The sequence below is a fragment of the Lutjanus erythropterus genome, chromosome 17 (assembly GCF_056507025.1).
Source record: "Lutjanus erythropterus isolate fLutEry1 chromosome 17, fLutEry1.hap2, whole genome shotgun sequence".
In the NCBI taxonomy this organism is placed as follows: Eukaryota; Metazoa; Chordata; class Actinopteri; order Lutjaniformes; family Lutjanidae; genus Lutjanus; species Lutjanus erythropterus.
The window spans coordinates 28,127,267-28,153,457 of record NC_139333.1 but is presented as its reverse complement, the minus strand read 5'-3'; the positions used below and the strand labels follow the sequence as shown (position 1 = coordinate 28,153,457).

The 26,191-nt window shown below is 42.7% G+C and overlaps 1 protein-coding gene across 1 annotated transcript in view; it reads right to left on the bottom strand.

Moving 5' to 3' along the window:
• LOC146312393 (uncharacterized) overlaps positions 1 to 25,771 on the bottom strand; it is a 78,671-nt gene extending 52,900 nt beyond the window's left edge. Inside the window, exons 1-5 of the mRNA XM_084741222.1 lie at positions 25,629 to 25,771; positions 12,288 to 14,758; positions 11,157 to 11,274; positions 9,594 to 10,143; positions 7,383 to 7,850 (exon numbers count right to left, since the gene is read on the bottom strand). Coding sequence (XP_084597348.1) covers positions 7,383 to 7,850; positions 9,594 to 10,143; positions 11,157 to 11,274; positions 12,288 to 14,471 — 3,320 coding nt within the window. The 5' untranslated portion in view covers positions 14,472 to 14,758; positions 25,629 to 25,771. The remainder of the gene's footprint in view (positions 1 to 7,382; positions 7,851 to 9,593; positions 10,144 to 11,156; positions 11,275 to 12,287; positions 14,759 to 25,628) is intronic.
• Positions 25,772 to 26,191: the final 420 nt, after the last annotated feature.

Sequence of the window (26,191 nt, the reverse complement as noted above, 5' to 3'; positions counted from 1 at the left end):
GACTTCATGGGTCCCCCTTTTTCTTCCTCTTTCTCACTCTCCCTCTGTGTTTGCTGTCACTTGATCTTCACAGCGAGATTCCTTCCCCCAAAGTAAAAAGAGCTGTTTGTCCTGCAATGCCTCTCCTTCTCTATCTTTTCTCCTCTGAGTCTGTTTGCTGTTGTTTCTGTTCCCTCTTTTCACTCCTCCCCCTGGTTCTCCCTCCCTGTTCCACTGTGTAAACTCTCACTGTCCCCTGCTGACCTTGGATTCGAAGCATGGCATGAAACTTGGCTTGTCTGCTGCCTAAAAATCCTCCTCCCTTCCCTTTTCTACCCTCCATTCATTCCCCCTTCTCTCCCTCACTTTGCATCTCCAGTTACACATGCTCAGTTTATGCCTCCTGTGGGCGCTGTACAAATTCTCGTCTACCTTGTTTGTGGTGCGAGCGTTTAGCACACCTACAGAGAAAACAAAGATATGAGGTGTCAGGTTTAAACACGCAGCGATATCTGTTGGGTGTGTGCCTCTAAACTGTTTCTAATACAACCGTAACTGCCCAGAGGAAAGAAAAGATGGCTTTTTGTCAACGCCTGAGGCCTCTGTGGACAGTTTACACTGTAAAAAAATCACACAGGGATTCAGTGGAATTGACTAATCTAAAATATAAAAGTTGGATCAAATTCCCAAAAAGTTGGGACACTGTGAAAAACAAAAATAAAAACATAATGAAATGATCTGCAAATACTTTTTGACCTATTTTCAATTAAACACAATATGTTTCATGCCTGCAAAATGTTCCAAAAAAGTTTGGACTGGACTGCAGGCAGGTCAGTCTAGTACCTGAACTCTTTTATTACGAAGCAACACTGTAAGAACACGTGGACAATGTGTCTTGATATTGTCTCGCTGAATAAGCAGGGACGCTGTCTGTCTCACAGACGTGACAGTTACCCATGATGCCATGGGTTTTGAACTTTTTGTTTATAATGAAAACAGTCTTTTGCTGCCCTTGTCTCAACTGTTTTGAAAGTTGCAGCATCAAATTTAGAATGAGTGTAAAACTTACTGAACATGTTTTGCTATGCACTGAATTAAATGCAAGTTTATTTGACGAGAAAAGCGGTATTCAACGAGTATTCAACATAGAATTTTAACACAAGCTGGAAACTTTTTTATGTGACAGGAATTCAGATTTGTTTGTAGTGTTTTGCAGCGTGACTCAGCAGTTGGTTCCACTGAGTTGTTGGTTGAACTTAGTATCTTAAGCTTGTTGAACGTGTTTTCTCAAGTAAAACTGGATTCATATCAAGTTTGTGACTAGAAAAGTTTATTTCTTTCATATCTTTGCAAAATTACCTCAGCTTATCTTTTCAAATTCATTCATCCTAAATTCCGTATTTAAGGAAGCCAAGACATTTTTTAATGTAAAAGGAAAACAAATGTATTTTTAATATTCATCAGTGTGACCAAAGAATTGTCGGTCCAGGTTGATATTTTAAGCTTATAGCATTAAGTTTATGTGACAAGAAGAGTTTGTTTTGAATCAATCCAAAATGACCTCAAGGTACAATTTTTATGCAAAACTAAATCAAATTTGTTTGTAATGTTTGTGAGTGACTGACTGAGTTCAACTTATCTTCAGTTTATTGAACATTCTTTCTCAGGTGCAAAATTACCTCAACTTATCTTTTCAAATTCAGTCAACTGAATTTAAATTTTAAGGCAGCCCAGTTGTTTTTTGCTTTTTTACAGTGTATGTTTCATCAGGGAGTGTTCATAATCAAAAGATTAAACCGGCGCTCTGGTTTAGGGCTCCTGCGCCACCTGTTAGCATTGTCTCATCAAGAGGCGGCACAATGCCGAGAGGTCCTGAGAGAATTCCTGGTGTCAGCCTCTGCTTCAACGGTATCCCCGCATAACTGAAGCCCCCCCCCCCCAGTCCGCTGGGCAGCCCTGCACAATGAGCCACTGTCTAATGGTGCAGACCATCTGAAAAGGGTGATGTGAGGGACGGAGGAGGAGGGAGGGTGAAGGGGAGGGAAATTCCAACTTTTATCAAAAGTATGGACAAGCCCTCAGAAATATTTGTCTCGTCGTCTCCCTCCTGGATTCCAGAGCTCGACTGCTGCCAGAGTCGGCCCGGTTATAAAACTGCGATAAGATCAGTGCTGACCAAACATTCACCTGGACGAGACCAGATTTGGTTCTTCGTATAAAGAGGAAGTCCAGGGAAAAATATGAGAGGTCACGTTTAAAGACACTAAATAATGATAGGCAAAATGAAGCTGCTGCTGTTTTGAACCTTTCAGAGTGTATTTCTGCTGAAACTTGAGAAGGAGTTGTTCTCTGTGCGCACACACACACACACACACACACACACACACACACACACACACACAGAAATCTGTAAATACTTCAGTACTGTACTTTAAGTAGAGTTATTAGTAGAGTATTATTTTTCTGACAGCTTTTTAAGACAAATATCTGGACTTCCTATTCTTTACATTTTCAAAACAGGCTTGTTACTTTTAATGCATTTGAGGGGAATTTTTGATTGTTTTTTTCTGTTTTGTTTTGGGGTTTTTTGCATCATCTTCCCAACAACAAGGCTGATTTCAACCTAAATGGATGGAACAACAACATCTAGAAAAGGAGATTCCTTGGTGTATCTATCAGTGCAGATCATACATGAACAGATAAAAGGTGAACAAGATGTGAAAATGTAAGAAGACGAAACAGACAGAGAGGGAGACTCGAGATTCAGTTTAGAGCTGCAACTAGCGATTATTTTCATAGTTGATTAATCAGTCAATTACTCCCTTGAAGCGATTAATGGTGAAAAATGTCAATCAGTGTTTCCTAAAGTGCAGGATGATGTTCTCAAATGTCTTGTTTTGTCCACGACCCCAAGATATTCAGTTCACTGTCATAAAGGATTAAAGCACCTCCCAAAAAAATTAACATTTAAGAAGCTAAAATCAGAGAATTCTGACTCTTTTCTCAAAAAATACTGGATTAGTTGATTATCAAAATAGTTGATGATCGTTTAATCATTGCAGCTCTGGTTCAGTTAGCTTGGTACATAAACAGTCAGTAGAAATGTCTTTCAGAGGGCGACTTTTTACTTTAATATTCTGAGTTCACTTCTGAGCCTGTATTTTTTCACTTTTTTTTAAAGTACCTGTACTTCTTCTTGAGTAAAAAATGTGTGTACTTTTGCCAACTCTACCAAGTTCATACCTAGAATCAATCCCATGTGTGACCGATGAAGGCGAGCGCCAGCAACTAAATAACCGTTACAGACGTTTTGGAAGAACCCGTAGAACCTTCTGCTACTACTGCAGTGTTTCTATCTCCACAAGTTATACATCTTTTGCATTTTTTTAGTTAGACGACTTATACACTTTAAATGAAAGGAAAAAGTCCCTCCAATCTCTAAAGGACCCATCTGTAGAATTTAGTGGCATCTACAAATTGTCTCACCCTCCCCTTTCAAGTGTGGAGAACCAACCGAGGCAGCTGATTCCTGCAAAACATGAGAGGCCGTATCTGAAGCCAGTGTTTGGTTTGTCTGTTCTGAGTTACTGTAGAAACCTGGTGGTGCAACATGGCAACCAGGGAAGAGGATCTGTAGATATAAACAGCTCAGTCTAAGGTAACGAAAACACAACAATTCTTATTTTCAAGTGATTATACACTAATAAAAACATACTTATGAATATTACATTCCATTTCCTCCATATTCTGAAAATAAATCCTTGTAAACATTAGATTTAAGATATAGATTTGACACTGGCAAAATATTTTTAGTTCATTTTTGTCTCACCTACAATTTTTGATGCATTGCAATGTATTTACATGCACATATAATTCATGAAACTGATTATGTTCGATTACTAAATGCTACATTAATATAATAATAGGGATGTCGCTCTGTTGGAGCAGAAATCTGCGTGTGAGTGGGTGTTTTTGCAACTATATCTGTGCATTCTGCATGGCTTTAAATACCAATAAAATGACCACCTGCATTAGACTCACTCATTGCAACAGCCTTGATGATTGTTGTCCTCTCCTGCCACCTAGTGGTCAAAGCGCCAAGGTGACCCTGTGCAGTCAGTCTACCTCTGCAGTGCTGTCACAGTTAGTTAGGATGACAGTCACTAAGCTGCTCTACCTCGCAGTCACACATATAAACACTGGAGCAAACATTTATCCAGACAGGTAGACTGATGATGCACCGCATTTCTGCCACAGTCTGAATCCATAACATGTCTGTCTTGGTGCAAAATGGATTAAAGAAGATGCTGTTTTGCTATGAAGGAATAAACGGTGCACAAGATAAAGACAAAGGATTCTGGGTATAAAATAAAGTCTCCTGTATTGCAGGTGGGAATGTTAAAAAGTCTTTGGGACTCTGACAGTCAAGGTGAGCCTCTGAATGCTGCAGCGGCCATCTGCTTCTGTCTAACATGCCTACACACACACACACACACACACACACACACACACACACACACACACAGACAGACAGATAGACACAAAAACATGCACTTTCAAGTACAACAACCCAAAATCACCTACAGATACACCTGCATGCACACACTCAAACACCTGCAGGTATGGGAATATGCACAGATGGATTAACATATTATGCACACACACACACACACACACACACAGCAGAGGGACAACAGGCAGCCTTGTAGCGACCTTCACTCTCAGCTGCCGGGGTCCAGAATAGCACTGCAGCACCGCTCTGCACAAGGAGAACGACACAGACGGAGACACTCGCTCGTCTGGAGGCTGACTATAGTCCATTAACCTCAGACAGGAGGCAATCAAAACTGCATTAATACTCAGTTAACTCATAAAACTCGCTGCTCGTGATTTTCTTTCAACAGTTTCTTCAAGGGGAAACAGGTTGACACGAGACCGGGTTTGTTTTATGTAACTGCATGCTGTACATCACTGGTGGACTCAGATGGGGGGCAAGTGGGGCTGTTACCCTCCTGATGTCCCCATGTTTGGAAAAAAGTACCCTCCTGATTGCCACTGCTGTCACTAAAACATGATAAATGTCATGTAGAGTGGCCTAGTGCCCAAAACAACATGAAGTGTCCTCCACAGTGGACAAAACATGATACAGTGTCGTCTTGGGTGCCCTTCCGATGGACAAAATGTGATGAAGTGCTCTCTAGCGTGCCCTTGTCCTTTAGGTTGCCCGTCCAGTAGACTAAGTATGATAAAGTGCCCTCTAGTAGCCCAATGTCTAAGAAAATGTGATGAGGTGTCTCCTTAGGTGCCTTTCCAGTGGTCAAAGCGTGTTTAAGTGTCCTCTAGTGGCCTCAGCATCAAAACAATGTGATGAAGTGCCCTTCGAGTGGACAAAACATAATAAAGTGCCCTCTAAGATGCCCTTCTAGTGGAGGAAACATGATTAGGTACAGTATTGCCTTCTGAAATGTAGTGTAGTAGTAGAAGTGCCCTTAAATGGATATACTCAAGTTTAGTACAGATCTCAGACGTCAAATTTGTACTTAAGTACAATGACATAAGTAGACTGTAACTTCACATACATTCAAAAGATTATGCTGCACTGCTTTATTTCAGTAAGGAGCGAAGATAAAAATAAAAGTAGAAAATAGAAAATGATACACAACAACAAACATGACCCAGATTCTTGGTGAATCACTGATGCAGAGGTCACCATCCTGCATATCAGCTGTCAACACTGTCAGCTCCTCGCCTCACGTCCCACTAAACAGATCGTGTTTACATCCGAGCGCCACAGATTATCATCATAATACAATCCTGTAATTTGGCGAGATACTCGGTGCTTTAACCTGCTGCAGAAACCGCCTCCGCTCCTCCGGTTTCAGACTTTCCACCAGGTGTTTGGAACCTGGCCGCAGGGATTTGCTCACATTCACTGGGTGACCAGGTCTGACTCTCAGTCAGTTCATCACAAAGGTGTTGAATTTCTTTACAGAGCTGGCTTTGTGCACGAGGACAGGAACGGGTTTTCCCCTAAACTGTTGCCACAAAGTCAAAAGCTCGTCATTGTCTAATACGCATTTGCGGATTAGTCTGGAGATGAAGTCATGTATTGAAAGACTTTCAAGGGAAAAAAAGGGTATTTTGAAATTTACCAAACAGAACTCAACCCTACTCTGCTTTCACTACATCATGAATTATTAAAAGCTTTCAGCTTTATGTGCAGAGATGTACTGACATCAAATGGCAGAAAGATCTGCATCAGAGTTTTAACAGAGAGCAGAACAGTTCAGTGTTCAAACAGATTTACACACAAGAATCTCTCCACCAAAACTGATAACTCATCTCAAGAAATCATGTCACAACATATTCTGTATTAATTTTCCCCATCCCAAACTAACATTATTGTTTTCTCTCTAATACATTTTTTTTTTTTTTTTACAGTGGAAGTGATTCTGACTTTGAGGCTGCACTAATGAGTACTTTTATATCAACAATGGATCAAATCAATAAATGTTAAGTGCTGTTCGTCTCAGCTCTAGAAAGTTTTTAAGCATCTTTCAGTTCATTGTTTCCTTGTTTTTATTTGATTTTCTACATGGGATTCATTAAACGTGTGCAGACAGCTGCATCTGTTCTGAATCACATTTGATCCTAAATTTGAGGAAGAAATTGCTAGGAAGTTTGGAATTAGCATATGGAGGTGTCCTAATAAATCCATCTGAGGTCAGCAGACTGAAGTGACGTGTGCAAACCACAAAGGAAGAATCTACTGATATTCAGCAGGTAAAACTCAAAAAGAAGAGGAGAAAAAAATGACACCAGAGGACAGCAAAAAAGAAAAGAAAAATAACAGACATGCAGCTACTTGCAGCTACAGTTTTCTTATCTTTTCCTTCCTCTGTTGTGTCTTGGAAAGCACTGCTTATAAGCCAAATTTATGTTAATCATGTTAAGTATTCTGTGGAGCGTTAAATGCATTTGAATGTTTAGTTGATTTACATGGAAACGTTAAACTAATTTAACCTAGCTATTCATTAATAACTTTCCTGCTGCAAGTAAGAACAGTTTTCAGTTTAGTGTTTTTAAGCTTGTGAACTTTATGTATTATTTACAAGTTATTTGCAGCTATTTCCATATAATTTGAATGTGTTTTTTTGAACATTATTTTGCAACTGTCATTTGCACCATTTTATGTATAATGTTATTTAAATAGCATCCGGTGATTGGTGCAGTCTTTCTGTATCATTTCAGTTTTGCAAAATAATCTTTTGATGAGAATGAGGACAGCCTCCAGACTTTCTCCTCATGCACGTTAGCTGTCTTTTGATTTGTGCACAGACACACACACTGAGGACAAGATTTGTTACTATTACACCTGTCATGAAAAAACTCTGCTAACTCACCTTGGTAATGAGAAGGAGATGTTGCTGTACCAGCTGCTCCCCAGCTGTGCACACTCTCGTCCTCTGGGTGGCGTGTCGTCTGACCCGCTGCTCAGCCTCTCGCTGGACGGTGCTCGGGTGGCGTCAGAGTCCCCCGTCACGGTGAAGATCGAATCAGAGAGACTGGGCCGCTCGTCGTGCGCCAGCGGGGCGAAGCTGAGCTGGACGATCTGCCGGGCGCTCTGACAAACCGGAGCGTGGATGGCAGGGGTCAGTGTGGGCAGGTCGAAGGTCAGGACGGTTTGGGTGCTGGAGGTCAGCAGCTCCTCGCTGTCCAGGCTGTTGTACGACGTCCCTTTGGCTCGGTGGGACTCCATGATGCTCTCGAAGTGGCGGCTGAAGGTGTCCTCTGCGGAGCATCGAGGACCAGAGACCAGGATGGGGGACTTCAGGGCTGGATGGTGGTTGTCAAAAAACGTTTCCATCGGTCTGGACAGACAGGGAGGATTAAGAAACACGAAACACATCTGTGGATATGAAAAGTTTTAATCTGCATTCCAAGATGAATACTTTTTCTTTACTTGAAGTACATAGGACAGCAGCCCTGTACACACTGTTGCATGCAGTATGAGACACACTAAATTTTGGCTCTGTTGCTCATACATCTGTCACAGTCCACAGCTTAAAAGAAAAATGTGTGATTCGAAAGCTAATGAGCTGTTTGTTCTCTCTCTGCAACTCAGTCAATGTGACAAATGTTCCTTTGCGCAGAGGATTGTGGGTCAAAACAGGCAGAGAAACATGCTCGCATATTGCAAAGTGTGACTGGATGCAGTAGGACATGCTGGTATGTTTTGCAAACTGCATTTGAAATTTGAGCATTTGAACTGCATTTGTTTTTATGCACTGGTCAAAACTGAAGTCACATCAAAGACTGAAGACTGAAGACTGATGTGGACCAATCCATGAATCGTTTTTTTCACCGCTTTCACATAAAATGTATTCAGCGAGAACGTTTTCCAAAATCCATGAACTCTTTTCTCATTCACCCTCCTGCAAAACTCTTTATACTTTATTTGCAGCACCTTTTTCAAAGCTGTTCATAAAAACACATTCAAAACTGAATGATGTGAAATTTAAAGAAAATCTTAGCAGATTATTTACAATAAAATGAAATAATCTGTGTCAACAGCTGATCGCAACTTCATCTGAAACCCAGATGTCCTGAGTGTAGTAGTTTGTAATCGTCTCGGTATCAAAAAGACTTAAGTTGAGGGTCCACTGAACAGTATGAGTCATGTATTTTTAGTAATTACATGACAGTGTTAAATATACTTTTGCAGGGTCAATAAATAAATTCTAAATTATTCTTATTGTATAATGAAATACTGATTTTTGTGATAAATTCACTTCAAAGATAAAAGTTCATCATTAATGTAATGTTGCCTGTTCTTGGTGTTTTTTAAGTCTGCATTCTGAGTGAGAATTTTTTTCTTTTTTTTGCTCAAACAAGCTTATTTTGAGACATGAATGGAGAGTTTTGGTGGTTTGAGTGAGTTTTGCAGGTGAAATTAACTGTTAGTCCAAGATGCATTATTGGTAATACAGACTGCATGAATCATTTTGAAAAAGTGGCTTCAGTATTGATTGATGCTAGTTAGCAACACTTAAATCAGATAACAGTCATGAAACCTGATTCCTGGTCAGATGTCAAAGTCTATGAACCACTGTGTCTTTGGTAAGTTGTAAGGATCACTGGCGAATCCAACTGCCTTTAATTTCACGCAGATAATCGATTGTTTTTCCTCACTAAAGGCAGCCACGTTGCAGGATGTTCTTTCTTCTCAGTGCAGACCCTCCTCATTCGGACACACTAAATCTTCTTCTGGCATCCTAAATAGTATGGTTTAGGCACTGACACACACCCTAAATGTGTGTCAACCAAGGAAACATCTAGAAAAAGATACTAAAATTGTATTTTTATCTGTTTACTCCAGGGATGTGATCTACTGTACTGTTAGAGGGTTCTGGGGGATTTGTACAAACGTACCTCCAAACCTGTTTACTGAAAATTAGGTTACAAGTGAGATCCAAATTCAGATCAAAATATGGGTCAGGGGAAAATCCCACTTCACCACAGTGTTTGTGAACTTGTGTGTGTATTTGCAGGCTTGGGTCAGACTGTGTGTGTGTGTGTGTGTGTGTGTGTGTGTGTGTGTTTCTTCTGTTCACCTCTTCAGAAGGTGACCAAACACCTCCGGCTCCTCCTCAGCTGCGTACTGCTGCTTCCTGTTGTCTCCCTGCATCCTCACGCTGGCCCAGCTCACCATCTCTTCCTCCTCATCTTCATCCTCCTCCTCCTCATCTTCATCTTCCTCATCCTCCCTTCCCTCCTCCACCACCACCTGCCCTCCTGTCCTCCCATACGCCAGCCCCCCCAGCGGGCTGCTGCCCGTCCCCGAGTTGCCCTGAACGCTGCGGTTGCTCCCAAACGCAGAGTCGGCGTCATCCTGCTCAGCCAGCAGCACCTCGTCTATGTCCGTCTCTCTGTAGCAGCGCAGCGGGACGGCGTCCAGGTCGGTTTCGGAGTACTTCAAGGTGCGGCGAATGATGCCGGTTTTGGGCGAGGTCCCGATGACGGCAGGGGGAGGAGTCACCAGTTCTACCTCCACGTGCTGCACCTCGTGATTGGCTGAAAGCAGAGGCAGGGTGCACGGGGGAGTCGGGGTGGGAGACTCACTGGAGTTTCCACTGGGAGGAGCTGTGGAGGTTTCCAGAGAGTCTGCAGACAGAGAGAGTTAAACATCAGCCTCCATCATTTTTAAACGTGAACGATTTATCTCAGCTGCCGACTCCTGGGTACCAGAAAAGACTTATCCTGGCTGGCATTCCTACAAGGTGGAAACACCCTGATAAGCTTTCAGTGAGCAAATGGATTCTCACATTTCTTGATGTAAATCACTTGAAGTTGTCCACTTCTCGTGTAATTGCATTCAAAGAGTCAAAGATTGATCTGTGGGTGTCGACGGCTGAAAAATCAAACAAACAGATCCAGCCATCAAACCTGGTTTGCAGTATTTGATCCTGGGGTGGCGGGAAGGAGTGAGGGTTTCTTTTCTTTCTTTTTCCTTCTATTTTTTTTTTTCTTTTTCAATTTTCTGCCCTTGTTTTTGTCCTGTTGTCATTTTGCACTACTGTTTTTTTTTCTATTAGCTGCTGTGCTGTGTGATTATATCCCAGTACGAAAACAGCAGCAGCGGCTAACGTTAGCTTTTGGAGGGAGAAAATCATGATGTCACTTATGCAGCTTCTGGGTGTATAGTGTTTATAATTACACATCTGTATTTCCAGCAGTTTTACAACAAAATGCAACTTTCTCGTCTTGTAAAAATATTTTTTAAATCATTTAAATTGACAAACATTATACATGTAATTCATGGTACTATTCAAATGGGACCAAAAAATAATTTGTCTCTTGCCTTTGACTCCCGTTTATATTATTATGTAGTTCATATAGAAGACTGTATCACAATCAGTTAAAAATCCTTGTAGCAGCTTTAGTCTTTGCTGTTATTTAATAATGCTAATAAACAAATTGTACAGGGGAAAGTAAACATTGACTTTGGGTAAGTACATTCCTGACCCACTTGCACCAGTCAAGTGACAAAAAACATGAACGTTGAATCCCACTGCAATATTCTGTTGTGAAGAGCAAAGGAAAAGGAATAAAACCTCCAGTCTGGTACAAGATGAAAGTGCAGTAACTAGAAGAAACTGAGGAGGATATGCTCTCACTTTTCTCCCCCCTGCTAGCAGCCTCCTCAGCAGGGGTCCCAAATAAAAACTCCCACTTGGCGCGAGCGATCCTCTGACAGTGGAGCGAGGGCACGGGCACCGCACAGCCACTGTCCGTCTGAAAGACACAACACACACAGACACAAACTGGAGGCCAGCTCTGCACTGCAGCATTAAAGGAGCAGTCAGACATTTTGGGAACAACACTTGTTCACTTTCTTGCACTGAGATGAGATCGAAATCTCTCTCGTCTGTGCATTAAGAATGGAGCTAGTCTGACTCGCTGCATGTAGACTGTGGCTTGGGGAGTAATGGATTACATGTAAAAGGATACAAAAAAGTACATAAAAAAGATGTGATCAGATTGCAGACACACTTAGTAAAAATGAGGGCTCTTACTTACAGTTACAGTTACAGTTTTAAAATAAAGAATGATAAACAGCTGATCTTACAGTCTGTTCATTATCATGGCCTCTAGTGAGAAAAATGTTTCACTGGATGAAAATTTCAACATTATTTTGTCTTCAAATCAGAAAAGAGGAACATCACAGTACAGAATCCGTTCTACCTTCAGCTGTGAAAATACTGCCATCATCCAAGAACTCAACATCTCATTTAAAGAATATTTACAAGTAAGACCAACTGCCTACGTTAGCTATACAGACCAACCTCAAATGTTAGCTATGCACACCAACAGATAACTTTAGCTACAAAGACCAACTACTAACATTAGAAATGCAGAAGAACCCCAAGTGCTAGTTAGTGTAGAGATTGAACAAACAAGAATATACTGTGTTACATTGGAGTGATTTAGAAAGCTTTACTGACAACATTTTTCAGTTTGGAGAGAGCTAAGCTAGGATTTTCCTCCTACTTCCAGTCTTTATGCTAAGCTAACTGCCACCTGGCTCAAACTGTATTTTCTCAAGTAATCATGTCATTTCCTGTAATTTTGTCATCTAATTCTCACCAAGAAAGCGAATAAGCATATTTCCCAAAGTGTATAACTATTATTATCACTCTGACATCTTTCAGTTACATAAAAAATGTGCAGTTATAAGCATAAAATGTGTGTACAGTATCAAGCATAATTTGTTGCTTTGTGGGTTTCAAAGTTTACCCAGCACCCACCTGTATTCCTGAGGTGGCGGCCCCAGTCTCATTGCTTTGGTGACTGGACTGACTGGACTCAGGGGACACACAGTCCCTGTCCCCCAAGCTGCCCGTCACCCCACTGGAGCTCCGCGAGGACGACCCTCCCATCACTCCATTCTGCTCCGCCTCTGCAGGCTCCTCTACCCTTTGCAGGTGTGGCTGCTGCTCCGCCCTAAATCCCTCGATCTCATCACCCTGTCCTTCCTCATCACAACCCTCATCCTCCTCTGCAGAGTCCAGCACCACCGGCCCCAGAAGCAGGATCTCCCTCCTCCTTTGCTCCGCCCGTTTCTGCTGGGCGGTGGGACTGAGCGGCCTGTGACGGCGACTGGATTGACGATCAGGAGTTTGGCCATTGACGGACCCAACCCCAGGCTCGGAACTTGGCCTCGGGCTGTTCTCCACCTGATTCCCCCACTGCTGCCTGGACGTCCAGCTGACCGGTGCCTCCTCAACACTCTGATTGATGAAGAGCCTGCGAGCAAGCTCTGTGCAGTCCCCTCTCTCAAAGCAGCTCAGGTCTCCTCTCTTGTCTAAACTCGGGGACCAGGAGTCTCTAGTGTACTGCGGAAGCTGATGCCGATGAAGGGTGGGGGTATCTGGCGCTCGGAGCTCTGCTTGGAATAGCCGGGGGTCCCTCATGGGAGAGCTGAGCTCGGTGGGCGGATGAGAGGGACGGAGGACGCGTGAAGGGATGGCGGGGGAAGTTTGAGCTGCTGATAAAATGGAGCTCTGATGCTGGGATTTCTGAACGCACTCCTCCTGGTGTGCTTCATAGTTATTATGGGAGTTCGTTTCAAGTGACTGTGACTGCAAGATCGAGTTTTCAGGCTGGTGACTGTCTGTGTTGTCAGTTGCTGGCGTGTGTTGGTCATTTAAAGGGATGTTCATCTTGAGCGTTTGTGCATTTGAGGGTGAACTGTGAAATTCTGAGTTTGAGCTGCTTGCAGGCTCACCTAAAGCATTGTGCAATGAGGACCGTCTTGCCTCTGTGAAAATAGTAGATACTTTGGTTGCCTCCTCTGCAAGCCTGCGGGCAACCTCAGGGCTATGAGCTGGAGAGGAGGATTTACTGTCACTTAACTGGTTCAAGCCCTCAATTACATTATTGCCAAGTGGTAGGATTGCTCCCTGTGGTGAAGTGCTCCTGTTATAGGTCCTGTGAACATGTCTTTTGGTGGCCGGACTGCCTGCCACAGCTCTGTCCTCTCCCGACCAGTGACGAGGGCTCTGGGATTCAATGCAGGTCTTCGACTGTCTGGACTGGGAGGATAGCTGGTCGGACGCAGGGCTCTGAGGCAGCCCACAAACAGCCTGGCTCCTGTCTGTGATGTAGTCTTTGGGGTTTGCGCTGATGCTCTGACGCTGAACAGGAGACCCAGCCCAGGACTGACAGCGAGGCTGTTGGTTGTAGCGCGAGGATGAGGTGTGCTCAAGTGCATGGGCGAGTTTAATCCTCAGTAAAGGCGAGCCAAACTCCTCCACAGCCCGCTGGGTAGCTGCCCTGCCGATGGGGTCCAAAGGTGGTTGGCGAAGGCCAGGGGAGAACATCTGCTGGTGACTTCCCGGAGATCGGAAAGTCACCTTCGGACTGGAGCTGCACGATGAACTGGGACTCCCGAACCAAACTGGATCATTGGGTCTTTTACGAAAGTGAGTCGATCTTTCCAGTGAGTTGCGTGGACTGTCCAAGGTCTTCACATTGGACTTCTCAATGTAACTGAAGGTGACCACGGACCGCTTACCATTGCTGACCTCTTCCTCATTAAACCTCCGGCAGTTGGGAGGCGTGTGAGGCAGCGAGACCTTTCCGGAAGAGGTCATTGGTGAAGAGTGGATAGCGGACACTTCATCACAGGGTGAACTCCAACGCTTGGTGACTGTAGGGGAGCTTCTGGCTTGCTGGAGCTGAAAGCTAACGGTGTTTCTTGATGGAGACGGGCTGTGTGTGCAGTCCTGAGCCAGACGATGAGCCGCGGAGGCCTTACTGACAGTCGGGCAAGTCGTTTGGTTCGCTAGCTGAGACAGGAGCTCCGCAGGACTGTCCTGAACTGAACGCCCCTGAGAAATCCCTTCTTCACTTTCTCCTTTCCCTCCCTTCTGATCTGGGGCAGACCTCACTTCTACATACAAATGAAGGACTTTTCCAGACTGGGACATGACCTCCTCACAGGCCGTAATGAGGACAGAAATGCAGAAATGGAGCAGAGAGAGAGAGAGAGAGAGAGTCAGACAGGGTGAAAGAGAGTTCTTCTTTGTCCTCTTCTTTTATTTGTTGGTTTGGTTTTTGTTTTTTTCTGCTGGTGGTGGGTGTCAGTTTATTTTTAGACGGTCTTTCTTCTCCCTCCCAGAGCGTCTGCAGTGTGCAGAGCAGAGACACACAGGCTGAGTGGCCAGAGGACAAACATGCCCGTGGGACGCCTCCAACAGCTCCCTATTCTTCATACCTGTGAATGAACGAAAAGAGGAGGTGTTACCTTTTGTATCCTCTAATGATGCAAGATACACACAGGATATTCCAGTGCTTGTCTTGCATGCATATGCATCATTGTGTAAGATTATAGCTCTTGATGTTTGTCTGAAACAAAACCAACATTAAAGGATTGTCACGGTTAAATTAAAGGATGACCCCAAAAACACAGACAGACAGGAGTGAAAGAACAAAAAGATGACTTTAGTGAATGGGAAAGCAAACTAACAAAATGCAGCTGAGGAATCCAGGGAAAAAAACAAGCTTGTCAAAAAAAGAATGAATCTAAAAGCTAACCAAGAACACAAGGAGACAACTGAAGGAGACGACATTCAACCGCTGAATACACGGTCCGTCACTGACACGTGGTTAAGGTCATGAAATAGACGCAGTTTGGTTAGTTTTAGGTGCCAAAACTACTTGGTTAGGTTTAGAAAAAAGATCATGGTTTGAGTTACGGGACACAAAGAGTTGCATCCTGGGTGAAAGTTTCCGTGTATTTGACCAGTCCATCCTCCTCCATATGAGGATTTTAGTGTTCTTTACACTACGTCACCTGACTTAGAGTCCCGCAGTGGGCTGGGTAACCTGCAAAAGTTGTAAAACATCTATATAAACTCACAGGTATGGACAGGGTTAAAAATGAACTAACTACAGGTGGGCTGCAGGTGAGAACACATACAATACAATATTTTTTTTTTTTCCTGTAGATATCTGTAGGATTTTTGACTTTTAAATCTGATAATTATATCAAGTCTAATCAGCCACCACGATTTGATTTTATTGTGAAAGTCTATGACACAATCTTTGACTCCACAACAGGCAAAATAACAAGACGTCACTGAATGTAGGCTATCTGCTGGCCAAAATGGATGACATACAGGCAAAAAGTTAGTGGAGAAAAATAAATTTGCAGTATGCAATTGCAATACATTGCAGAGAGCCATATTGCGATTTTGGTCAAATTTCATTTAATGTTGCAGCACTACTGGGGAGCTGTTGAAAATCTAAAAAATACATCATAACACCGGCCTTATCTATTAACGTTTCTAGCCGGATCCCAAACAGTGGAGCGAAATCTGTTGAGGAAACTTTTCCTTCACCTGACGGTCTGTTCCTTCATTTCCTGTAACTTACATAAACACAAACTGAGGCGGTTTGACGTGTTAATTGATTCCAGAGAAAATTAAAATAAACAATATTACTTTAATCCTTTATCTTCAAGCAGAGTAACAGCTCTCTGTCTGCCAAAACAAAATGCCAGCCAAGGTACAGTGATAGAAGAGGGTTTGAGTGCCTTAAAATAGTCACAAAGCAAAAAAAAAAAGATGGTAAACAGGCTCACATTAGATAACTGCAGCAGGTTAAATCAATTTAACTCACACTTCTTCTACAAGAGCACAAATAACGAAGTGCATGCTAAAACCTGCCTCATTCCAGCAGACTGTTGAGCTGTAAACACAAACTTGTTGGACTTAATTACTCGCTGACTTGACAGCTGAAGACAAATCAGTTTTGTCTAGATTAACGTACGGTAAATATCTGGTAGAATCAAGTAGAATTTCAGTCGCACTCGAAATCTCTCGTCCATATTATTTCCTGTATGATGTATGTTGAAGTGTAGTGAGGTGATGAGCTGTTTGAGAACATGAGCTCATCCTGCTGGGAGAGGAAATTATCCCTCACATCCTCTCCTGCTCTCTGACTCACCGTTGATAAGAGCCGGTGACAGAGCTTTATCTAAAATATGAATGAAACAACTCAGCACTCAGCATTCAGTCGCAAATTAAACTAACAGAGTTTCTGATTGTTAGATGGGCCCCAGTGAATGATGGGAAATCAGATTAGCCTGATCTGATTTTATTTTAGGGATCGCGGTCATATTGATGATACAGAGGACTTCCTGTTTGCAAAACATCTTCAAAAGAGTAACCAATTTCTGACGATGTGATGAGAAAAAACAACATCCTGTCAGTCAGTGGTTCCCAGCTGAGCCCCCCAGCCTGAACACAGACTTGTGTATAATTTGCAGGTTCTTACAGGTGCTGGAAAACCTGGAAAACACTTGAATTCTAATGTTTTCAAGGTTTTAAAAGTGTTTGGATTATGGGTAAAGTGCTTGAAACTGTAATCAGATTACTCTTATAATAATTTGCTGTCTGACTGAATAGTTAATTATCTTTTTAGATAAAAAATAATTCAGATATTTGCTGAGCCAGATTCTTTAGGAAGTTAATGTTTAATCATTATTTGCAAAATAAGAATTTGACCAACTGAACACATATTAACACATATTAATTAATCAATAGTCTAAAAATGGCATTAATTGTGCCTCATTTGACATTGTTTTGTCTGGTGGAGCCAGTTATTGGATTACAAAACTTAAAATTTAACTTAAAATCTAAAAAAAGAGGAAAAAAGGGAAAAAGAAAATTAATCATTAATGATTCATCAATTAATCAGTTGTTACCATTTTCAGATGTGTATCCCTAATGAAGCCGAGTCTTCTTAGCGACAGGTGACACATTTTGACATTAAACTTTCTGTCATCAAACATAATTTTGGTTGATAAAAGTGATGAAGAGATGAAATCATCATTTTGTAAGTATGTTATTTACCACAGCTGTAAGGTGCTGGAAAAGACTTGAAAATGCACCTTGAAAATGTTTGAAAAGTGCTTGAATTTGATTTTGGAAAAGGCGTACGAACCCGAAATTACGATTCTAGTTGACATGTGCAAATCTGGCTTTGAGGACCTCAGGAGAGAAAGTGTCTTTGGGACATCCTGTGATTTCTGGCGTCCCCCCTAAGGCTGGCCCCAGGTTGGGAACCAATACTGCAAGTCACTCATAATGAGTAGATTTTCAAGCCTGCACTGTACTTAAGCATGCATTACATGATGTAATCTACTTAGTTACTTTTGAAATCCTAATCGAGTACAATTTGAATTAATATCACTGACAAATCTAAAATCAGCTCCAGGACACCTGAGAAGCTCGACCACGTCACGCACCAAACACCAAACTCTCATCCCAGAAAAAGCCTGTTTTTAAAATCCTGAGCTCGAGCCACTTTATTCTCTTCGATAAGCCAATTCCCTCGGCGGTTCCTCAACTCAATCGAGCTGAATTCTCTCCAATTGTCACCCTTCTGTTTCGCGTTCATGCAGAACGACTCTTCACGCCAACAACGCCGCAGACAACAGAACTCTTTTGTGGAAAGAAAAAAAAAAAAAGTCACTCAAACGAGGATGGCGAGCTCCAGGCTGCTGCCAGCAGTGACAGATTGGAGCTGCCTTATGGTAGCAGTGGGAGAGCACGTGTGTGTCGAAAATTGAAGTTGACAGAACAAAGAGAACTTGTGAGAGACTTGGCACGCAAGGCGACTTTCCCTCCTTAATCCCAACTGATGTTTCTGCCCTCGCTTCAAAGAGACCGAACTCGATCGAGCCGCGCAAATTCTCCTCTCGGCTCTTCATTATTTAACTGAGCACGGCAACATTTGTTAGGCTGTTCTGACCTTTTTATTAATGACCATCTGATTAAGAATTTTTCTACTAAGAGCATCAACAAAGATCCTCAATAAAAAATGTTTCTCTTTCTGTCTCTAATTATCAAACAGCTTTTACTGCCCCTCCATTTGTTGCACTCCGTCTCTCTGCCATGTTCACACCTCTGAGCTGTTGTTCCCGCGGCTGCACCATTCACACACAAAAAAAAGGCCCTTTGTCCAGCTGTTGGAGGCTCTGCAGAGTCCCATTGTTTCTAAAGGTGTGAGGAAGACGATGTGGCTCCTGGGCTGCATCATGAAAGGATGAAGCCACTGAGCTGATGAGTAGATGTGATGCATCATGTTTGAGGAGTTCTGAACAGGCTATAAATAGAAAACAGCTCTTTTTCACTCTGTTTTGGTTCTTTCATCCTCACTAAACTGAGCTTTTTAAAGTAAAATCGATGCATACTGTAGAGGAAAATAGTGTGCATGCCCTGACTGTGCATATAGCCAACTCTTCATCATATTTGTTAGATTATTTTTGTAAGCTGCACCCTCTCTAAACATGCTGGTGGAGAGAGTTCTGGTCTGTTTCTTCGCCGTGGAAGCACTTATTTCATCCAGCCGGGCCATCGTTGTATTTTGATTTGAACAATTTCTCCCCAGGGTTCAATGAAGTATTCCTGGTCCTGATTCTGATTCTGAAGCCGGTCTTGCATGTAAAAGTTAGTAAAGTTAGTGGGTGTTCAGATGGAAAACAGCCCTGCATAAAAAAAAACTCAGTGCCAGTTAGCCTTAATTAGTTTCAAGTTTTTCTGGAATTATTTTCAGTTTAATTCAGATCGTCATTCCCATAAAACCAGACAATCATAATCGTCTTCACATCCCCCATGATCAAACACGTCTCAGCCTAACTTCTGTAAAATATACCAATATTCCAATATTATATTAAAAAAAATACAATGAAGCAGAATAATGTTCTCTGTTTCTCCAAACTGAGGGCACGCCGACCGCCATCTACAGCAGATAATACACAAATACCTCATACAGTCCCACATTAAATAATCCGAACTATCCCTTTGATATGGACACACTCTTGGCCGTATCATACATGTGACAGAGCTGCCGGAGGGATTATTCTTGGATATGATTTGTCATCTTTGTAGCCACCAAGAGAGGAAGTGTGTTGGCTTGTATCGATTGTGCAAAGAGCTGAGATGAGCCTGAACTTCATTTGTGCCCCTTTGATCCATCGATTGATCATATGAGACACGTGTCGATTGGGAGATAAAGATGGCAGAGAGACGGAGCGGGAGGGATGGACGGAGGACAGGAAACAGGGAGATAGACGCAGGATGAGGGAGTCATGTATGTGATGCAGGGAGCTGCGCTGGCAGGCGGCCAGAATGATGAGAGTGTAGAGTTACAGGAAGGTCCATGTTAGAAACACACAACTGCAGATGTAACACAACACCTCTTCTTCTGCAGTGAGAACGTGCAAAGAGTCCGTTTAAAGGGTCAGTTCACCAAAAAAGAACATATTTTCCCACTTAACCCTATTCTAGGGTTAGAGTTCCCAAAAGTATCAGATATCAAGGTTTTTTGGTTTTTTTTAGAAAATGTGCATAAAATGATTTACAGGACGTGTAGAATATTTCCATCTGACGGAGTGATGGAGCCAAGAGTAATTTTCACTGGAGGTGGGGGATGGAGGGCGGGTTTAGTCTCTCTGAACGTTGTCCTGCCACCAGAATCCACATGAGAGAAGATCTGTGAGTTGATATAAATGTTGATAAAAATGAGTCTGAGTCACCTTCAGTTATTAGCGTGGACTCAAAGCGATGAGCTCAAGGAGCAGCAGTGAGGTGTGTGTTTTTACTTTGCCCTGAGTTTTGCCTCTCAGGCAACATACTGTACCCTTTTCCCACTAGAGAGAAAACCCACAAACACCCACAAACATCTGGCTTTTTCTCTTCACTGGGAAAGAATACGATCATTCAGTACAAGGGTCAAATGACTCTGCAATGCTTCGATCTGGGGAACAAATAAACGAGGTAAACTGGATCTTAGGATGTAAAACAGTAGATGGTGGATCTGTCTATCTGCACTGATCCTGCTGCAGTGTTAGTTTTCTGACAGTCGTCCAGCTTGGCACCAGCTCTGGTTGGTCCGTCGCTGCTGTGCCAGGAGTTACAATAGAAACAGACCATCACCACTCACCACCTGTCAGTCTCTGCCTGATTTACACTTCAACACTTCAATCACATGAACCAGCTCAACTTGTGCATCAATCAACAAAGAAACTCCAGCATCATACCACAGCACGTGTCTAATATTACATTAACTTGGGTGCCGTACTTAATGGTTAACTTTGGTATTTTTCAAACCTATTTAACATCTTGGTTTATGTTTCCTCCGTTCCAACAATCACCAAATCTGGTTTGGTTGAAATAAACAGAGTTATAAAAATATCGTGAGAGGAGCAAGAGGGAGGTTGGACATCAGAGGAGCAGCGGGGAGAAACAGCGCGGCGCAAAGAGGCGATTTTGTGCCAGAAACACTTTAACATGGAAAGATTCCAACCTAATTTATCAAACTCAGACTGCTGAATATTAACTTCAGCTGAACTTTGAAATGTAAGTTTGAAAACGCTTTAGGAGGGGATCTTTTTACAGCGAGCATGAACAGAAGGAACTAGAGGAGGTCACTCAGTAGAGTGCAGCTCCCCGCCAGGCAACAGATGGTGAGGCACCTGCTGCAATGTCACCACGACTGACAGACAAAACCTACGGAGATTTGTGAAGTTTGACCAACATCAACACAACCTCCACATATGAGCTGAAACAAGATTTCAAACTGAAGCAGTTGTCGATCACTTGTTCCTGAGATGTCGCCTTCATGAGAACAGACATGAGGGCAGAGTAACCTTTGACCTTTGACCACCTCAATCTAATCAGTTCATCCTTGAGTCCAAAAGTTTGTTGTTAAGATATCATGTTCACAAAAATATAATGAAAACATAGTGCCTGTCGCCACGGCTGTCAACTGGTGCGGAGCCGTAAAAAAAGGTTTTTATTTACAGGTTTTCAAGAATTGTGAATCTCATTCATGCGCACACGCACAAACGCCATTGCATCCAATTTTGTTATAGATTGCTATTGAATACTTTACAAAAAAAAGACAACCATGACAGATTTGCCTTTATGAATAAATCATGTGCAAGAGAGACTGCACTGCCTGCACAGTCCATGTTTACGCCCTTGAACCAAACTCCTTTAGCAAGACCAGAACTCTGTACTCGATGATCACTGCTGCCTCAATCAGTTAGTTTGTTTGTCTTTTCAAGGGATAGCCGGGATTCACTGAAGTCACATAATAACACAAAGTCACTCAATAACACCAACAAACTTACAGATCAAGGCAGCAGAACACCAGCGACTCCTGTGTTCTGTGAAGTAAAATTACTGATTTTGTCAATGGAGTTTGGTTTGTTTGGGAAGAGCGATATGTGGCTTATAGAACGACAGTTTCCCATCAGAAAAGTCTGTCTGACAGCGAGGAAGAGTGGTGAAAATATTCTGAATATAGCGTACACTTAAACTGACATTTCTTTTTTTCATCTAAAATACATTTTGCCGCTGATCCTGTCCGGAACAGTACATTACTTAGCTTAATACACCACTGGGGTTGCCCTCTACTGTAGGTAATACACTGACCGTGGATAAATACCTCATACAAGCACACTTAAAACAATCTGAACTATCCCTTTAAAATAGATCTTGAAAAAAAATTCCTATGCAATCAGATTGTGAGAGCTGGTGATAAAGCTGCATTTAAAAAACATCCTGTGTGGCCTTCCAGAGGAGCTACGAAGCTACGAAGATTTTTTACTCACTGTGGTCACATTTTAGCAGTCTGATGGGAGAGCTTTAACTGAAGGACAAGATGTTTAAAACTTAAGCGTCACCTCTCGACATATTTCCACAAACACAAAGAGCCACAGCTGCTTGCTGCTGATGACTCATCCTCTTATTGTCCTTCTGGGTCGCACTGCTGACAGAAGGACGCTCACATGCACACATATGGATAAAGTCCATGGCTGGGCGTTTATGAGTCAAATCACACAGGTAATTAAACCCCAGCCGGCATGTGCGGCACTATTATTAGCTCCCTGGATACGGCGGGGGGGTGGGGCTCATGCTAATATTAGCTCTCAGTTTGCTTGTTGCTGGTGCACTAGCAGCTATGATTTCTGCAACAAGGCAGGTTGAGCAGGTTTGGTAGTAACACATTAAAGCCCGAGGAGGAGATTCAGAGGGTATTAAGTATTAATGGGTGACAAGGGACGTTCAGGGACACTCACAGCGCAACATGAACCCTCCAACCCCTGAATCATCCACTCACACCGATCAAACTATTGATTTCTTCACATATAATATCAGGTTACATCATACTGGATTTGGCAGAGCTGCCTACTCATGCAAATTCCCAAGAAATGGCAGAGGGCTCACTGTCACACCCAAAAATACACACGGCTCAGACTCGATGAACCTCCGCCGCACTGAATCATAATTAACCAAAGAGGATGAGCGGGAATTAAAGAGGCAAAGTGTCAAAGAGGCTGTCGAGGAAACATGACTTTGTTTTTGCGTGTGATACGGGGACCGCCTCGCTCCGCAGCTTTTTTTTTTTCTCATTCTTCTGCTGCTGCCTTCAAAGACACATTCAGACAAAAGAGACGGGTCCTCTGACTCATGCAGAGGCACAGAAAGTGTGAGAAGAAAGATGCAGGGAGGCTTATTGGGAGGGAGAATAATCAGCAGCACAGTGGCCATGACCTTGCTGCCTCATAACTCCTCCACTCACCAGCTTACATATCTTCAGCAGGGGGGAGCCGCGTTAATGTTTACAATAAACAGCTGACAGGTAGAGCTTCATTTTCTGCAAGCCCAATTCCAAAAGAGCTTGGATGTTGCGTAAAATGTAAATAAAAACAGAATTAAATGATTTGCAAATACTTTTAGACCTATATTCACATGGATGCAGCGCAAAGACAAGATACTTTATGTTCAAACTGATTAACTTTATTGTTTTTTGTTAAAAAAAAAAAAAGTTTGGACAGGCTTATGTTTACATCAGCTCTGCTTTTAACAACACTCAGTCAGTGTTTGGGAACCAAAAACACTGGTTGTTGAAGTTTTCAAAGCGAAATTCTTTTTCATTCTTACAAAAAAGTTTGTATGTTTGACCATTAAATACCTTTCCAACTGAATACAAGTCAAAAATCATTTGCAAATCATTGCATTCTGCATTTATTTACATTTTACACATTGTCCTGCCTTTTTTGGGATTGAGTTTGTACATCTGAAACTTCTGTAGCAATGATTACAGCAGAATTAACTATATGATGCATATAAATCAAGCTCAGCTGCTGCTGATCTCAATCTTAAACATACAGGCTGAATGTATAAGAGCTGATTACCACTTTGGTGACTCATGTTTCAAAGCAAAACCACTTTTTCCCAGCAGGCGACCTTGCTCAGTATTATCTCTGCTGCAGGGTCATGTTCTCGCGAAGGGGGCCTTTTCTATCATCGAACAACACATCAGAGAGATTTTAAACCACTTTTCTAGATTTTATCTTTGGGTTTAAGAGGTGAATCAATCAACGGTATCAACAATGGATTATTTTTTTCATCATCTTGCCAAAAGACGGCGGTGACAGAGGTGGTTGTAATGGGACTCTAAACTCCAAACTCTGGCTGCAACTAACGACTGTTTTCATTATTGATTATTCTGTTCTGAATAACTGACTGATCCTCAGCATCAGCTCTTTTCCTTCAGCGCACCAAACACAGCTAAGTGGAGAAACCTCAGGCGTCTTTCCACTCTGATGCCCGACGCCTCCAGAGTGCTTGCAGTACTTTAGCACTTAATGTTATAAACTACTTTAGGGATGGTCAAAGATACAGCACAACAGTGATAATCTGTGTCCTGATCATGTGGATAGTGTTTTTATTCAGTGCACAGTGAAGCGCAGCTGTCATTGCTAGTTTCTGACCAATGCAGTTGTCATTTTCTCACCCAGCATCTATATTGTGTTGGTAGCAAATGTACTAATGCACAAGAAGAAACTACTTAGCACATAGATTATACACCATTTAACTAACAAAAACAGACATGCACTACAGATCCATAACTCTATGCTTTCTAAATGTTATTGGACCAAATGGCTCATATCCTGATCCTGAAGAGTCATTTTGCAGAAAAAAAAAAGAAGTATTTGTTGCTTCACAGCTGCTTCATTCTCTACTGCATCACGTGATGTTGTCACTACACTGTTTGGCCACTATGTCAAATAGCCCGAAATCTGAAAAGCCTGCTGCGCTTCACGGGGGCTTCACTCCACATGGACTGTTTACCTGCATGCAACCAAATCCTGCTCAAAGGTGACTGTCGATACCGCTCAGACTACAAACTGAAACCAGAACTTCTGATGCTAAAATCTTGTCCCTTGCCTTCATATTGCGCAATAAGATGCAGATTTCCGTTTATAGAGATTATACCCCCAACCCCCTCCTCTCCAGACTCAAGGAAGCTCAGGCAGGCTGCAGAAACACCGCAGGAGTGCAAGATGAGTGCAAGACGAACGCAACATTGTACAGGTGAGGAAGAGTCAGTGTAGTGTCAACGTAAAGTTCAACCTGCCTGAAAACAAAAGCCCTCTGCTCTGAAAATACACACTCTGGAGTATGCCTGCCTCACGGCCTGCCAAACTCCATTAATATTTTGCTCAATTTAACCATTACAAACATCTACTCCTTCTACAAGATTATTAATCATTTCTTACGACTCATAAACAGACATTTACTAATTCGGCGAACATTCGGCATTAATTTGAACTCTAATTAAGGTGAAACCGGCAAACAGAAACACAAGTTAGGGGCTGGAATAGACATTTCAAAGGCACTGCTCACTGCTATAATTGACATTGTTGATCACAGTGGTGGCAGTGCATGTTTTGACATGCTCACACAGCTTCATTATACAAAAATATTCAGTTCACACATGTTCTCTCATTCATGCCTTCACACTCTCACTCTCAGCCACCCACACAAACACACACAACATACCGAAGGGTCCCACTTTCTTCTGCACATTAGTGACCAGTTCATATGTCCTGCAACAAGACACGCACATCTGGATCATCTGGATCATCGTGTCAACTACCTCAGTGCTTGTTTATCTGGATCGACCCCGAGCTGTCAGAGACACCGGCAGCTACATTTGTACTACAGACACACCAGCACACACCAACACACACACAGAATCTTTCATCTGAATCTCACACTCACCTCTCCTCCTCTCACAGCCGCTTCTTCATCCGTACAGGATTTACACCTCCCACATGGTTTATCTCGTCTCATCCTTTCTGTTTTTCCTTCCTTCTCATCTTCCTCCCTTCCTTCCCTCTCTCCAGAAGAGCAGTGCAGACCTGTCCGACCAGCCCAGCCAGCCTCCCCTCACTCCCTCCCTCTCTGCCTGCCTGCCTGCCTGCCTGCCTGCCTCCCCAGCAGCCACCCGTAGCCCTGCCCCCTTCCCTTCCCTCTGCCTCTCACATGCATGCTGAGTCAGTGTGGAGTAGTTAGTGTACGGGTGAGGGAGGTGCTGCGACTCGTGCAAGACAGGAGGCACGGAGTGTTTAAAGGCACCGGGCACCTGGACCACTTCCTCCTCCTCCTCCTCCTCCTCCTCATCTCCATGTAGGATACAGTGAATCAAAATAAAAGTGGCAGATGTGAGAGGATGGAAAGTGGACATGTGGTCTGATCTGCAGGGAGGCAACATCTCAAGCATGTGTGAACCCCTCCTCCCAGACACCTCCGTGGTTAATGAAAAGATGAGGAAATGAAGAAGA